This window comes from Cupressus sempervirens, chromosome 10, assembly GCF_028749045.1.
Source record: "Cupressus sempervirens isolate cs-2001-9-10 chromosome 10, ASM2874904v1, whole genome shotgun sequence".
Lineage (NCBI taxonomy): Eukaryota > Viridiplantae > Streptophyta > Pinopsida > Cupressales > Cupressaceae > Cupressus > Cupressus sempervirens.
In genome coordinates, this window is record NC_143127.1 from 580,203,645 (window position 1) to 580,220,129 (window position 16,485).

General features: G+C 36.4%; 2 protein-coding genes across 6 annotated transcripts in view; one reads left to right on the forward strand and one right to left on the reverse strand.

Annotated features, from left to right (window-relative positions):
* The first annotated feature begins 2,478 nt into the window (after positions 1 to 2,478).
* LOC149535201 (uncharacterized) overlaps positions 2,479 to 16,485 on the forward strand; it is a 52,222-nt gene continuing 38,215 nt past the window's right edge. For 2 of the 5 annotated variants that reach the window (XR_016356699.1, XM_089803203.1), the window contains exons 1-2: positions 2,479 to 3,258; positions 3,751 to 3,904. Coding sequence is in view for 3 of the 5 variants with exons in the window: in XM_089803203.1 (XP_089659329.1) it covers positions 3,871 to 3,904 (34 nt within the window). In the remaining 2 variants the exon portion in view is untranslated. The remainder of the gene's footprint in view (positions 3,259 to 3,750; positions 3,905 to 16,485) is intronic. The other 3 variants (XR_016356700.1, XM_089803205.1, XM_089803204.1) reach the window with 2 other exon arrangements.
* Positions 8,995 to 11,179, reverse strand: LOC149535202 (uncharacterized). The gene has a single exon (XM_089804989.1). The coding sequence runs from the start codon at positions 11,082 to 11,084 to the stop codon at positions 10,068 to 10,070; it is 1,017 nt and encodes a 338-aa protein (XP_089661115.1). The 5' UTR covers positions 11,085 to 11,179; the 3' UTR covers positions 8,995 to 10,067.

The window sequence follows — 16,485 nt, forward strand, 5'->3', positions numbered from 1 at the left end:
AGAAGAATTAGGTCACCCATAGAGGGATAATTATCTATACACATATAGTTAGAGTGCCATTCATCTTGCCAAGAATTATGCTCTACATTCAAAGACAAAACACATACAGTTGTGGTACTATTTCATCTAGTTTGTTTTGGATGATGGACAATTGAAGCTAGATAAGATACATACAAATGATAATCAGATAGATATGTTTATAAGGATAGTAACAAGGGAGAAGCTGAACTCCTCTTCAGCTTTGGTTGGTCTTCTAGACTGAACAAAATAAAGGAACAACTGAGTTTGGGGTGGTTTGATTCAGTGGGAGCCTCATGGAGTAGTGATATTGCTACAGGATCAATCTCTACATGGGAGATTATTATCTAGGGTAGAGCCTAATCAATCCCAAGTGGGAGATTGTTAGTTTGTGGTAATTGATCAGGGAAGTACTATATACTCTCCACTAATTATAACCCTGAAGCAGTGTAATTTTTTTTATAAAATAGCATAGGGTTAGGGATTTCATAAGGTGTGATGTGATAGTAGCTTCTTGCAGCAGTATTGAGCTATAAGGGATTAGAGATTGTAATTAGGTTGTAATCACTGGATAATAAATATATTGGACTCACTGTTTGGTGGACATAGCCCAAGGATTGGGTGAACCATGTTAAATCTTCGTGTCTTGTGTTCTCTTTTGTGTGCATTATTATTTTCGATTATTGAATGTAATTGTTATTTCTGACTCTTTAAATCCTAACATAAACTACTTTCAATTCTCCATTTTAGCTCTTATAAGTGCCATGCTAGGCTAATGAGGATGACACTATTTTACTCTTGGCCTTAGTTGTCACGAGCTCTGACATGCAACTATTAACAATGTTGGACATGATTTGAAGTTTGTAGGACATGTAACTATTGGTGGCCATCATTTTGGCTATAAGCATTTAATGAATTTCCTTTGGCATGTCATAATTATCATTAATAAATCGCATTCCAACACTTGCCCAAACAATGGTAGAATGAAAGGAATTGGAAAAAACACGAATAACATTTTATTGTTGCCCTAAGCTGTAACATTTTGAACAATGTTAGTGTTGATACATCAAATTGCATTGGAAAACATTCACGTGCAACTATCAACAGGACTAAACCAAATTTGAAATTTGAGTGGCAAATAACTTAACCTAACAATCATTTTGGTTGTGATTGCTCTATGAATTTCACTTCCCATTTCATACTTATCATTCATAAATCCCATTTCAAGCCTTGGGCATATAATAATGTAGAATGAAACAAAGTGGAAAGAATACAAATGGTGCAACAAATTAAGCCAAAGTTGTAGCACTACGTCCTTATCATTGATATTTGCATTTTAATTTTTTTGTGCCTCATTATCATCCATCTACAATTATGCAATATTTCTATCACTATACTTTTTGAATTTCATTTTATTAAAACTCTTGTAATATGTACAATGTAACATTATTATTTTGTGTTGTGCACTCTTTTTTATTTGCATTATCGTGGTTATTGAAATTCTAGTTATATGCATTGTAGTATTATATGTAAAATATGGAGAAAAAGTAAGATGCAAGACAATGTCACATTGTAATTCAATGTGTCAATTCTATCATTTCTACTTCTCAATATTGCAATTTGTTTATTTATTTAATGCAATAATCATATTTTTTTCAAGACATCTTTAGTTTTTCATCCAACGCAATCCATATTCTTGGAACTGATTGACATCAATTTAAAATGATTTCCACTTCGTTCTTTTGTCCGCCACTCAACATGATTCTTCAACCATAAATATCCTTGACTTTCTTAGTGATTCTAATATGTTGGATAAGTTGTATATGTTCTTCTTTCTCTATCAGGCTCCCAATTTGATCCTTCAACCAATGCTAAAGTTTGATAAGTGTTTTGGAATGATAAATAGGAGATATTTTCCACAACAAGTGTTTTGGATTTCAAACAACCAATCAGACTTTAACCTTGTTTCGCTACTTTTTCTCCCATCCATTTGACCAATACAATTATTCTCATTGTAATTTTACACAACCATTTAAAAATATACATGTTATTGACTATTCTTTGCCTACACATTGCCCACACACAAGTGTCCAGTTGGTAGTTCAAAGTGAGTTTGGATTGAATGCAACAACTTTTACATCTATGGGCTACCTAAAAGTAGTATTTAGGTGAGCATCCAATAAAACACACAAAGTTGTCTCGTTCCCCATTATTAGGGCAAATGGTGGGGAAGAGAGAGAAGGTGTTCCAATTTCATTATGGCATGAACATGGTTACCGCAATCTCGCCCATTGCAAAAGTAATAGTGAATTTCTAGGGCATCCAAAGCATCCGGATTTTCTTTTACTGTGCTCCACTTATATATTTATTCCTTGTTCTTTGCTAGCTGTCCTCTAAAAGGCATTATAAAATAAAAAATATTTATTTATTCATCTTGATGCCGTGCCGTCTCCTTCAATCGTCGTTTTCAGAGAAGTTGACTGGATATCCCACCCTAACACTATTGAATTATGATAAACAAACACAGTCTGCACATTAAATCAAATTTTGATTTTTTAATTTAATTAATTAATTAAAAAGCCAAAATTACAGTGGCCCGAGCTTTCTGCATCCATCAAAACAACGAATCATTCAGCTTCTCGTCGTGCGTTTTTGCGTTCTGAGCTCCTTACAGTTTTCAGTTTTGATTGCATTTGGATTAAAAATTGGGGGTTTTGACGCAATGTTCGTGTTCTACGCCCTCGATTTGATCGATTGGTGTGAAATTCCAACTCAAAATGGTGCCCCGTGGCTTGCAAACATGTAAACCCTAGCGCGGTTCAAGGAATTACTTAACAGAACTTGTAGTCTTCATTACTGATCCGTTTACGTTGCAAATGTTGGAGCAATCCGTGTGAAAATTACGATCGGAAAGTTGCAGGTAACGTTCACGTGGTTAAAACTGGGAGACGAAGCTCCGGGAGTCGTTTGAGGCGGATCAGCTTTGGAATTCTGCAATTTGGAGGTTTGACAGCCAAGTAAAGAAAATTTTTTCTGACGTCAGAGCTTTTGTCGAGTTTTTACGAGGGTTTTGGTGTGAAGAAAAGAGCTTCATCCGCAATGTTCGCGGATGAAGCCGTGGCAAACGGTCATATGAAGCTGATAGAGAACTTAAAAGGACAGGGCGGGAGATGTGCATCTATTTTTGTCAAAGGATTTTTGTAGAGTCGAAATTCTGTTAGCCGGCCACTATGAAATCAGGTAAGCTTTTCCTTTCTTTTCTTAATTTCTTTCTCTCGCTTGTCTATGCTTTGTCTCTTTTCTCCCCTTTTACAAGACATAATTATCGATGCTGCTATCCAACCTTGTGTTTTAATCGGTAACTGATCAGTAAACTGTAAGACAGTAAACTTACTTTTTCGTGTATATAGTCTGAGGGCACTTTATGAGTAGATTTAGTCTCTGTCAGAGGTTTCGCCAAATTTAATTCATGAAGTTCAAAATTCTGGGAATATAAAAAACCCTAAAATAATCGTCTTTATTATCCCTGAACTTCGTACGGATAAAGGACTACAGATTTTTTAAAATATTTTTTTTGGGACTATTCTCCAAATTTCCATCTCTGTTATTTCGCGGGTCTATTAGTCGTTGCCATGAGAGTCTTGCTGTGAAGGATGGGAACTAAAACCACTGTCGGGGAACCTGTCTGCGGATGACAAAGCCTTAATTCGCGACTTTCTCCTTCGGAAATAGTTGCAGCCGCAGGAGAGATGGCGTCGGTTTAAGCAAGCGGTGAATACAGCGGTTTAGAGTTCGTATTCGACGCCTGGTTTAACGAAAATTTGGGCGAATGAAGGTGTGTATTGGGCCAAAATGGTCAGGGATGTTGGGCGGCTAATCTCATTCGGTGAGTTTGCCGCTTTTTTCTTTTTCTTTCAATCATAGTTTTTTAAAAATTTAGTATCTTTATCTTTTATTTTTTAAGCATCTATTTGTTTTTTATCCTATATTGTAAAATTCAATATTTAATATATTAAAATTAGAGTTTTGATTATAATGTCTAAGCTGATAGCCTATATTTGTAAGCATTGGCCACTGAATTCAGTAGTACTCATGCGTGAAAGAAAACTTCCAACCAGTTGAGGCATTCCTCACCTCATGCTTGGAAACAAATTTTATCTCGCCATTATATCTCTGAATCAAATCAGATTTCAGTTGCCCTAAAATCCCAATATTCTCAAGTCTGTTTTTCATTTGCTGTGACTAGATTGAAAGCAGTAACTGTGGGGAGATTTGTTCTGGTTTGTCTTATTTCAAAAAAAAATCCTACAATGATAAGGGTTCATATATTTTTCTTGCAAAGTCTGGAACATTTTTGCTGCTCATTATTGTGGACAGTTAATGCAGAAACTTGAGGTGAGTCACTTGGCATGGTAGCCGGTACATTTTATTGTTGTGTTTAATTTTGTCCTAATACAATCCTGTTGTTATCTGTTAAATGGAGGGATTGGTTATCCGGAAAGTTGTCTCATGCTAAGAAAAACAACTGTTATGCAGTTTAAACATTCCTCGCCTCATGCCCCAGACCAAAGTTTATCTCACAAACAATTGTTTTGTTTAAAAAGCTGCAAATATTTTCTTGATACTATAAAACTTTCGCACATGGACATGCAGTATCCCTCTTTGCTTCATATGCCGTGGAGAATTCACAAGTTTTCGTTTTGATACTAGCTTAATTTTGGCCCAGGTAGAAATTTTCAAGATCCTTGAGTTTTGAATTGTTTTAATTTTAGCGCCTCAGTTATTTAGGGTTTTAAATTCTATGTTTCAAATTGTCACCTTTTAGGATTAGAAATCATATGATTAGAGTTTCTTGGATTTTGATCACGGGGTTTAATTATTTTAGGATTTTCTTGGTGTGACACTTATCTTCTATTTTGCTATGAATGTGAGAGCAAATGAAGTCGAAAAACCTAGGATCTTGGGTGGCAATGTCATAGGATTATCATAGCATTTTCCTAGCGTGAGCTTGTTCCCTTTCGAATGGATGAGGGACTTGAGCTTCCTGCAATGACTGCATTTCATTTACCCACAGAGATCATGCCTGCACTCAATCTTGCCACAGCCAATCGAGCTAGGGTTCAAAATATCATTCATGAAATCACATCTCTTGGTGTTGTTGTACTTAATTTGGTGAATAATATTGTAGAGGCCCTTGTTGGGATCCAAACTACCCTTGTCCTGCAATCTATAAGATTGTAAACCATTAATAATATTAACTTTGTGTTATCTTTAAATCATGTAATGTGATTAAACTTTTCTCCATGGGACGCATCCCCTGGCTAGGTATCCCCACCCCTGTACCAGAAACGTTTCTGAAAATTAATGGTAGCAACCTAGAAATTGGCCATATCATATATGGCAGGAATAGCATTCAGTTTTCACTTTTGATTTCAAATAAGAAAGTATTGAATTTGGTTACAACCAAACACGTATCTTATCTCAGAAAATATCAGATTTATAAGCATTTGTATCTTTAAGGAACTTGTTCAATTGCTCACAGCTCCATACTGAAGACTGTCAATTGGAAAGGTGCTTGGAAATGTTGTATTTGGCTTCATACCAAATGTTGGCCTGGTTTTTCACATCCCAAAAAATTTGTTGCATTTTACAGTGAAAACCCAGTTGACTCATTGAAATTAGAGGTCGTGTGTGTTAAAATTTGTTTTCCCTAGACAGAAACCTCAAATTTCATGTTTACCTTAATATTATTTGTGCCCTAGGTTTCCAAAAATAGGGTTACATTGGTTCTTTTTAAAAAGTACGCGGGAAGTTTTGCCCTTAGAAAATCATTACTTAAAATTTTCCATGTATATCTTTTGAAAATACTTTCCCAACCTTTGATTTGGCTGTGGTTTTAACCGCGAGTCAACCTTAATCTCTGATTTAGCCTTGGTTTTAACTGTGAGTCAACTTGCATAGTATTCCTTTGAAAATTTTAACCCTATGTGCTTTAAGTCATAACCATGGATCATGAGAAGATCAATGGGCGTTGCTTTCCTGTAATTTGAAACTGCTCGAACTTTAGAGAATGCGGGGAAGCGACGTCTTGACACGTGGATTTTGTGAGGTCATCTCCTTTGTGGGCCGCAAAAGGTAAACTTGTCAGAACAGCTCAGAGTTGTCAGAGCACGGTGGAAATTTGGAGCTATTTCATTGGATAAAATTGGTGATTGGACTAAATTAAACAGAGTTTGTTACACTATCGATCATCTGAAGATCGACGAACATCGCTTTCCCGCTTTATGAAAGTGAATGAGTTTTAGAGAATGCGGGGAAGCGACCATTTGATACGTAGCCATGTGGGGTCATCCTTTCCAAAGTTTGTTAGAAGGTGCTGAAGTGGAATGTATGTCAGATGCTTTATGCTGATTCTCCAAGGAGTATTGCGTGTTTGATGAGTTGGAGGCTGAGTGTTCAGTGGGCCCAAAATATTAAAGGCGAATATAGTAATAATTAAGGGTTTTCATGATTGTCGATCATTTGGAGATCAACGATCATCGCTTTCCCGCTTTATGGAAATGATCAAACTTTAGAGAATGCGGGGAAGTGACGTTTTGACGCGTGGCCAGTTTCACAAAAGGGTAACGCAGTCATTTTGTTTTAAAGCTAAGTTGTTTGATTTATGAAGATCAATGACTGGATTTTAAATTCTTTGGCGCGACATGAAATATGACTGTTGGGAAATTTTCAATGCTGTTTCGTGTGAGACCAATTTGCAATAAGGTTTTCGATTTTCCATTATTGAGCACCAAGGTTGCAGAATTTTCGTAGATCAGAAATATCCAGAGCTTAGGTTGCATTTTTTGAGGGTTTCAAATTGCTGCTAGCAAATTCTTCAGTGGGATAATCAGGAAAATTGGGTGAGCACCAAGGTTTCTAGTCAATTGAAAAATCGTCATTGCAGTAAGAGAATATTTTCAGTATGCCTCCATGAAGAGATTTCTCAGGAAGTTAGACTACCAGCAGAGGGTTGTACACGATGATTTCTTAGAACAATTGCCATTGTCCACAAATGAATTCTCTAGGGGGAAGGAATTGATACCTAAAAACCCTATGTTGTTGGTCATTGAGGGTTTCTATGATAGGGCAAATTGGCTAAGGGATGCTCAGACGTCAATTGAAGGTTTGGAGTTGCTTTGGAAATGGTTTTTAGAAAGAAAACTTGATACCCCTCTGGGCAATGTGTGGGAATTTGACATTGGAAAATTGATTGTACCTGGGGTGTTCTTCTATGATGACTTACTTACAACAATGTCAAAGAAGTATGATCTAATAACCAGGATAGTGAAAAATCATTCTGGTGACAATCTTTTTAAGGTTGCACCAAAATTGATTAGGGAGGTTTTCAAGTTAAACCCTAACCATGCAGTGCATGAGAAACTAGATATGAAAGATCTGTAGGCTAGGTATGATACAGAGAGGGTATATCTGAGGGGAGGACTATCACAAGAACATTTTGTCAAATTTAAGTCATTATCTTCAGTAATTGCTTCCACTCCAGAGCCATTGTTGAAGAAAGTTTTCAATCCTAGGGCTCAGGCATTATATTTCTCTCTGCAGACTTTTTGGAATGGATGAACAAGACCATATACAAGGGTCCCTTGTTCTTATTATTGCCCAAACACTTTAGTATGGCATGAGCTCAATCTTTGATTTTGCCACCTACTTAGCAGAAGAGATTCATAATGGGTTGATAGGTATAGCTAAGGCTAAAGTTGATAAACCCTTCTGTTGGTATTCCTTGTTAATATACATATGTTTGTATAAAGGTGTCACCTTCTTCTCCAAAGAAATGAAGTTGGAATTGGAAAGAGATGGAGAAAAGCTTCCTATCCAATTGTGGAGTGCAAACATGACATGGGAGGTTACTGATGCTAGCTTTGTCAGATTTGATAGATACTTTGCCTCTAGGCTCAAAATGTTATTAGCTAGAGATAATCCCAGAATACCTCAATCTTTAGTAGAATTGATTAGACCAAAAGATTATGCAAAAGGATTGAAGATAAGTCACCATTGGGGAGATATTATCCCATATGCAGTGTCCACCATTTTCTGAGTATATAGTTTCCTTGGAGAACCACATGTGTTACCCTATCAATAGCCCTTAAAGGTAGGAATTATAGTTTAAAAATTCGGTATCGGCAATATCTCGGCTGACCCAAAATTTTTGAAAATATCGGAATCGGCAAAAACTCGACAAAAAATTCGGCAATAAATCGGCACTTTTATCGAACATTTGAAAATATACAATTTCTTAAAATATTCTTAAAAATGCATACATAGTAACATACACACTAAATTTGTAGAACATATAATGATTTGAGATATCTACCATATATGAAGCAAAGTTCTAAGTTAAACAATAATTCATAATTTCATAGCAATTAAAACTTAGTGGATTAAGATAGTAATAGAAATTAGAATCGTAAACTGAAAAACAAGTATAACATCAAAATATAAATAAGTTCAATACATATAGCAATCAAACTCCATGAAAGTTTGAAATTACAACTTCTGAATACATATTAAGTTCAAGTTTCAGTATCAATGAAAACTAAAAGTAGCAATCATAAATTGCGTCTACGAGTAAAACTCAAAAAAGATTGTGAGTGGTGTTGAAGTAGTTGCCGTAGCAACATCCTCAACAAGTGCCCTAGTAGGTGCCTCACGCTCCACAGAAGCCTCTGATGGATGACCAAGCTCAGGTTCCACCTCACGTGCTGCCACATTTGCATCCCAGTCATCTGCCTCCATCTCAAACTCAGCTAGCTGCTCATCTGTCAATAAAGGTTTGCCCACATCCTCATCTACACCCTCATCATCAAGAGGAGCAATCCAATCTGCTGAATATGGATCAATGTCATCCAAGTCTAGTGCTGCATATGAAGCTTGCCCTTTCACCTTCTTCTCGTGCAAGAGAAGGTTGTACTTCACATAGACCAAGTCATTTAGGCGTTTTTGGGTCAACCTATTACGTTTCTTTGTGTGTATGTCTTGAAAAGTACTCCAATTTCTCTCGCAGCCAGAAGCACTACAAGGCTGCGATAAAATTCGGATGGCAAGCTGTTGAAGATTAGGCGTTGTGGCACCATAATCTTCCCACGACAGATCTGCAAGGTTTAAAAAAATCATTTATGATGTGATAAAACTTCCAATAAACTTCACGAGCGAAATAAATGGTATGATAAAATTAAACGCAAGTTCTTTTTTACCTGGCTGCAAGGTGTATCTCCTACGCTTGCAATCAGGAGAAGAAAATAATGGCCCCTCTTCCCTCTTGTAGCTCTGCAACTTATCAAGTATGATGTCTCGGAGGTCCGTATCAGCAACCAATCTTCGAATACATGTGTCCAAGCCAATTTGAACCTTTGCATCTGCTTTAAAAGTGTTGGAGAAATAGTACTTAGGGTTCAAGTAGTAGGCAGCTGCATGAATGTGTTGGTGGAGTTGTCGGTTCCACCTACGATCAATGATGTTCCATATGGGTCTATACTTGGTCTCATTTGACCTATACAAGTGCTGAATGGCCTCTTTTGCGCTATCCATAGCCTCATATAGAAACCCCATGGGGTTTTTATCCCCATCCACAATTCGTAGAACCTTCAACAATGGCTCTGATACTTAGACATAATAAGACATACAAAATCAGCCAATGAAAATATTTCAAAATTAAATTCTAACTCATCAATTAAGATTTGAAAACTTACTTTGAGGGTCTCCTTCATTAGCTTTTCAAAGCTACCATCAAACACAATCCTCACAATCTTCTCTGCTTCAGGCTTCTTGGCATAAGGACTCTCTAACCATTTCTTATCAAGAAACATGCGCCTAAGGTCTAACAATGTCTCTGATATGCTTTGCAAATTTAGAAAATTAGTAGCAAAGCGTGTGACCCCTGCTCGTACAAGATCCTTACCACTAGTGTGCTCTCTCATAAGACTCAAGACCCATGTATGATTGTAGATGTACTTCGCAATATTCCTTCCATCTTCAACCACCTTCTCCACCTAGCTCAGTTTCCCTAGATCCTCAAGAAGCAAGTCGAGACAATGGGCAACACAAGGGCTCCAAAACAATGTAGGATGTCTCTCCATCAGAAGTCTACCGGCTGCCACATACGCAACTGCATTATCAGTCACAATCTGGATGACATTAGCCACTCCCACTTCTATTACCACCTCATCCAACATGTTACACAAATTTTCTGCATTTTTCACTTGATCAGAGGCATCAACTGATTTTAGAAATACCAACTGCCCCCTTGAAGCAACTAGAAAGTTAATGAGTGTCCTATTCCTGCCATCGGTCCACCCATCAGAGATAATAGTGCAACCTTTCTGTTCCCAAACTCTTCTTTGCTCTTCCACAAGTTGATGAATGTTTCTTACTTCGTCATCTAACAATGGCCCACTCACCTCATAGGGAGTTGGGGACTTGAACCCCTTACCAGACAAAGAAATGGAAGTTACCACTTGATCCCAATATGGACTGCATAAAGCATTGAAGGAAAGATTATTCCGGACCCAAAATCTCATAATTGCCACTTTTGTTTGTTCGTGCATCTCTTTGTTCCATGCAGTACCTAGTAAGCCGGGTTGAGCACCAGGAGTGTTATGTGGAACCCAAAAATCTGCTAAAGACCCACTCACACTTCCTGATCCCCGTATCCGAGGCCCAATAGAAGAAGAACTTTCTCCAACTGTTTGTGATCCTATAGCACTAAAAGTCTCCATTGGGGCTGCCATGGCCTCAAATATCCTCTTTTTTGCTGCCTTACTTTGTGCATATTGTTGAAGGCTTGCCATAGCCTCTCTTGTAGCCTCTTCTGAACACTTTAGACACGGTGTAATATCATTGCATGGAATCTTTGCAAGATGATATTTCAATCGGCTTATCCCTGAAGTCATGCATTTAAAGCAATGGATACACTGGATATCTCCTTTGTTTGCTCCTGCAATACCATGTTTCCATAAAGGCTCTTGCAATACACTGGATATCTCCTTTGTTTGCTCTTGCAATACCATGTTTCCATAAAGGGTCCTTTGCTCTGCCACCACTAGTCATCCCGTTACAAAAATGAAAAATCAAATATTAGATTAGTTTGAGATCAAACACAATTTGTAGCAATTTATAAAATAGTATGAATCTATAAAGCACAAATCACATTTAAATAATATCCTTAATTAAATTTAGATTTTATATTTTATCTTGGATCTGCTAATTTTTTTAAAATTTAATAAGTTACAATTTTACATTACAGCTATTAATATTTAATATTTAGTAAAATAGTGAAATAGTAAAATATAGTAAATACTAAATAGTAAATATTACAGTCGAATATTTATATAATAATAAAACAATATTATATAAAAGTTAAATTTACACTAATACTATTTTATTACTATATATAAGTTATTGTTTTATAATTTTATTATTATATATAAGTTTAAGTTTTATATTTATTAATTTTATTATTATATATAAGACTATAAGTTATTGTTTTAAAATTTTATTATTATATATTATTATTAATTTATTATATTCTAATCTGTTGGTAATACATATTATATATTACATTTAATCCAAATAAAAAATAATACATTTGTAATACATTTAATCCAAATAAAAAAGAATAGGTTTGTAATCTGTTTATAATAATTTTTATTTAACTAAATACAATAATATATATTAAAATTTAATATAGTATCACAATGAACTATGGAAAACGAAAAATTCAAATATAAAATCAGCAAAAAAAAATTAAAAACTAACCCGGAACCCTACCTGGAGAGAAGACGCGGCAGACTGTAGAGCAAATCCCGACCTCCAAATGCGGCTACCTTGGAATCACGGCGACGGGATTTGAACTTTGAAGACCTTGCTATCACTGTGACTGCGATTGCTATCCCAAGTCCCGACTGCTATCAGTGATTGCGATTCACGACGATGGTGCTCTTTTTGGCGTATGTAAAAGCGCGGCCAAAAGTTGAAAAGACCTAATTTTCTTTGACCCAATCAACGAATTAATCCGCTGCTTTTTAGATTTATTCGCGATATATTGTGATAGAAACCTCTGCGAGTTTATTAAAAACTCGGACCCGATATAATGCGCGTTTAATTCGTCCACGTTTTAGACGCGCAATAATTTGCAATTTCGGCGATATATCGCCGGCTTTTTAAACTATGGTAGGAATTGCAGAGCTCTTGTGGCAGACAGGATCATTGGAAGAAAGTGAGCTGATTCGTAGATATAGAGGTACTTTCTTTCCTCAGATTACCATTGTGCACAATTTTATTTTTGTTAAAAAAGGATGGAGGAATATAAAGAAATTTCTAGATAAATATCAGATGAAATATTCTCATCCCCGGTTCATAGATCTAGAGGGTTTTTATGATACATTCGAAGAAAGAACCAAGGCCAGATCCCTTGCAAAAACTGTGTACTTTTCTGAAGATGTAATTATAAATCTGTTTTCATTACAAGAACAAGAGATTAGGAAAGAAAAATGGAAAGTATACAATAGGGTATTAGACTTTGTGAATGTTTTTGAACCAAAATATGATCCTCTTGCTGACAAGAGGTATTGGGGTGCTAAAATGGATTTGCTTATGAACAATTTTGCTGGTTTTATGCAAACCTTGAATGAGAAAAAGGCAATCCTAACCCAAGCTTACCTAGACAAGGTAGCTGAGGTAGAAACTAGATTGGTAAACAGGGTAATTATATCACTAGGCCAATATACATTATAGGGAAAAGCTGGGTATGTAGTGGCAAAGGGTGTGCAGCCTGTGCCTCTTTACAAAAGACAACCTTCTAAAAGCCCACCTGTTGCACTTGCTCCAAGAAACAGAAATTGGAACAAGGATCCTCTTCTAGGGTTGAAGAATACTCCCCTACCCAAATCCCACTCCAAATAGATGATGAAGTATCCTTGAGAGAACAGCTGAGACAAATGGGAGGGGAGAAGGACATTATAATTACAACAATAGATATAGAAGAGGGAGTCCTTGAGGAACCTCCTATGCCAACATTAGCCCTCACTGTAGGAGATTTCAGAGGCAAAGAGATAGATCGTGTAGTAGAATTGGCATCTCAGAAATTCATAGATGATGAAAGCTTTGTGAAGTCTAGAGCATTCATTTAATTTTTGTGGAGGAGAAGTATAAACAATTTTGAAGAGAAATGTAAAAGGCTTAAAATAGAGCGACCTGGCAGGTAGGACTCTACAATTGAGCATGAGGTCAGGCTAGTCTTATTGAGGAATTTGCATAGATAACCCCTGAAGGGGGTAGGCAGCTGCTGAAGGATTTTGGAGTTTTATTGTTACCAGAATGGGATATCGCTAATGCCATGATTTTTGATACAGTAAGGAAATCAAAGGACACCCAGTTTAGAACTGAGGAGGAAGTCCTACAAGCCCATAAGGGGTTAAAATATAGTGATGACCATTAGGCTTTAGTGATGTGGTCCATCCAAAAAAGAGACAAAGGCAGAATGCAAGAAATTTCATATTCTAAACACACATGCAGCCTTATTGTCTATAGGGCAGAGGAAGTGGACAGTGAAATGGTGTCCCAGATGACCCAAGAAATGGCAGATTTTGGAGTTGTGGTTGGTGCAAAGGACAAAAGGAAATTCTTAGAACTAAATGCTGGATTTGAAAAGATACCAGAGGCCTATGAGGAAAGAGGAAACAAAATACATCAATTGGAGGTTTAGATTACTCAAATGGAAAAGCAATTGGGTAAAAGAAAAGTAGGAGAATCTAGCCAGCCCAGGATCACTTATCCTCCTCATCTTGCGATTGAACCATTCAAGTCAACTCCCCTTGTAGAAATACTAGCTACCCCACAGGGACCCCAACTATATATAGTTGAAGAGTTTGAGGAAGAAAAGAACAAATTGTGGGCAAATGCATGTGGAATTGGATGTCCAATATGAAAATAAATTAAGAGACGATTATGTATTTGGTAGATAGGGTAGAATGGCTTGTATTTTATGAACAATTGTTAAGATTAATGAATATATGGAATGAGATGAAGAATAGTGAAGCCATCTTGAAGCCATTTGTCAAAAAATGGAACAATAGGGACAGTGATGTCACAGTTTTATGTTGTTCAGTCATTGGTCTTTCTTGTGAGCAAATAGAGAAGACTTTTGACATGACCAATGACCTCTTTGATTTTGATAACAAGAGAGTTGCACTACAAAGGAGAAGTATAAATTATTTCTCAAAATATCTTAGTGAAAGTTTTGAGCTTTTCCCTCATGCACTCAAGGCTATAGATAATTTGAAAGCTAAAGAAGAGTGGGCTAAAGAGCTAGATGAATTAGTGTGTATCGGATTGAATAAAGTCATCAATGAAAAAGGCCACATATGGTTTGCCAAAACAACTGAAGAAGTTGTTCAAGTTCAAATATTTTATAATTCTTTTAAAAGGATTTCGTTGAAATTGAAAGTTGGGAGAAGAAATCTTGAGGAAGCAACAAGAAATTTTGAACTTTAACTGGCTAGATGATTCACTTTTCAACAAGTGGATGACAGATCTTGCTCAAGCCAATCAGCTAGTTTCTGAGGAAACTGATGAAAGTGGTGTGGACCTAGATGAGTTACAAATAATAGATGCACCAGAGGAAAGAAAAGAAGATCAACTGGTTGCAAAAATTGAGGCAATTAGTGAAACTGATGATTTGGCAGCAGAAAACCAATTGTAACTGTTAGCTCGTCAGTTAGGATGATTTGGAGGGAGATCAACGAGTTGTATTAAATCTCCAAATATTAGAACCTGATACCTCATATGCAGATCAAGCTATCCCACAGTTGGAAGAGCAACGACAACAAGAAGCTGCAGCAAAATCGGCCCCACAAAAAGAAGACTCATGATGTAGACATTTTGTTGCACAGATATTTGTCTTATTATGACAGTAACCTTTTGTATGTAATATCTTTCTGTCTTAAGGACAGTTGTAATTCTTCTCTAAGCCTAAAGCTTGTTGCATCTCATGCTATATAAATGAGATCCCAAGGCTAGAGAAAGGGTCCGAATTTTATGTTACTTTTAGTATTATGCTAGGCTTGCATTTGGTCCAGTTCTCTTGATGTTAATTTTGTGATGTATTTTTCTCTGCAAATCTGAGAATACATTAACATTGAAGGATCATGTTGTCTTGTCTTGAATTGTTTTGAGTTTTACATTAGTGTTGTGTGATTTTTAATGAAAATTAACAAAGGAAAGTTACAACCATATCTGTTTTCTTTGAATCTTGTCCCCATTGTTATTAGTTGATTATCTCGAGATTGTATGAGCAAGGCTTATTCAATTTAATGCAACTAGGATAGGTTGTATATCAGTTTGCTATTGCTTTTAATTCAAGGAATTAAGTAAATGCTTCAGTAAGGTGATAGGATTTCCAGTTAGTAAGAAGGATATCCATAAGAATGAGGTTTAGGGTAAATTGCTGATAAAATTGATTGTAATGCAGTTAATTAGGTCAAAATTGCTGGATAGACTCTAAATGTCAATGAATAAGGCACTGATCATTTATTCAATTTGCATATGAAGAAATCATAGAATTGCATGAAGCAGAATTTCAAAATTCAAATCAAATTTACTTTCATGTATGAAGAATTTAATAGTTGGTCAACACTTGTTTGCTATTAATCTCTGCGTGTTGTGGTTAGTTGCTGTAACCCAAACTTACCTGTAAATCTGAGAAGAATTGTGGCCAAATATCTGCTATAGGGGATAAGTATTGTGAAAGAATATCAGTGAGTGAGTGAAGTATAAAGATAATATCTAGTATTGAACCCTTTTATCCCTCAGGTGCACTCGCCTTGGCTTTGTAGAACCTAAAGGGTAGAAAATCCTTGTGATTTTGTTGAAGTTGGGTCGAGATTTGAGGACTTTTTAGTTGAGTATAGGAAATAGGTAACCCTTAGACTAAGTTGTTCTTCAATATCCTGGTATCAAGTGTTTTGTTGCTTGGTAGTTTTGAAACACCAATACCACACAGACAGACTTGGATACTTGCTGTCCTAGTTAGAAATATAACTGACTCAAGTGTATAATGATCTTTGGTCTGTCCTCACCAGATTAGATGGTCTTCATTTTTTGATGTCAAGGGGAATGAGTGAGCCTCCTTGTTTGTAGTCCACCCGAGTTGAATGGTGATGTGGTGCCTAGTCCTCTAGCTGTAGATATATGAGTCGCTATTGCTCCTGTGCGCTACATTTCCATGCCTTGTGTGTGCCTTCAACATTGCATGGGCATGTCTACAATTCTGAGAAAGACTTGCCACTTAACAAAAACAGAGAGATCAAAGACATGGAAACCCTAACTAGCAGACGTTCCCCCCTTTATTTTGGCAGTAACATTTTTTATTTCACTACGGTCTCCCAACCTTCTCCAGCATTCTCCATTTTG

What these genes read in the sequence shown, in the direction of transcription:
- LOC149535202 (XM_089804989.1), bottom strand. Translation starts at nt 11,084, where the DNA reads ATGGTATTGCAAGAGCAAACAAAGGAGATATCCAGTGTATTGCAAGAG.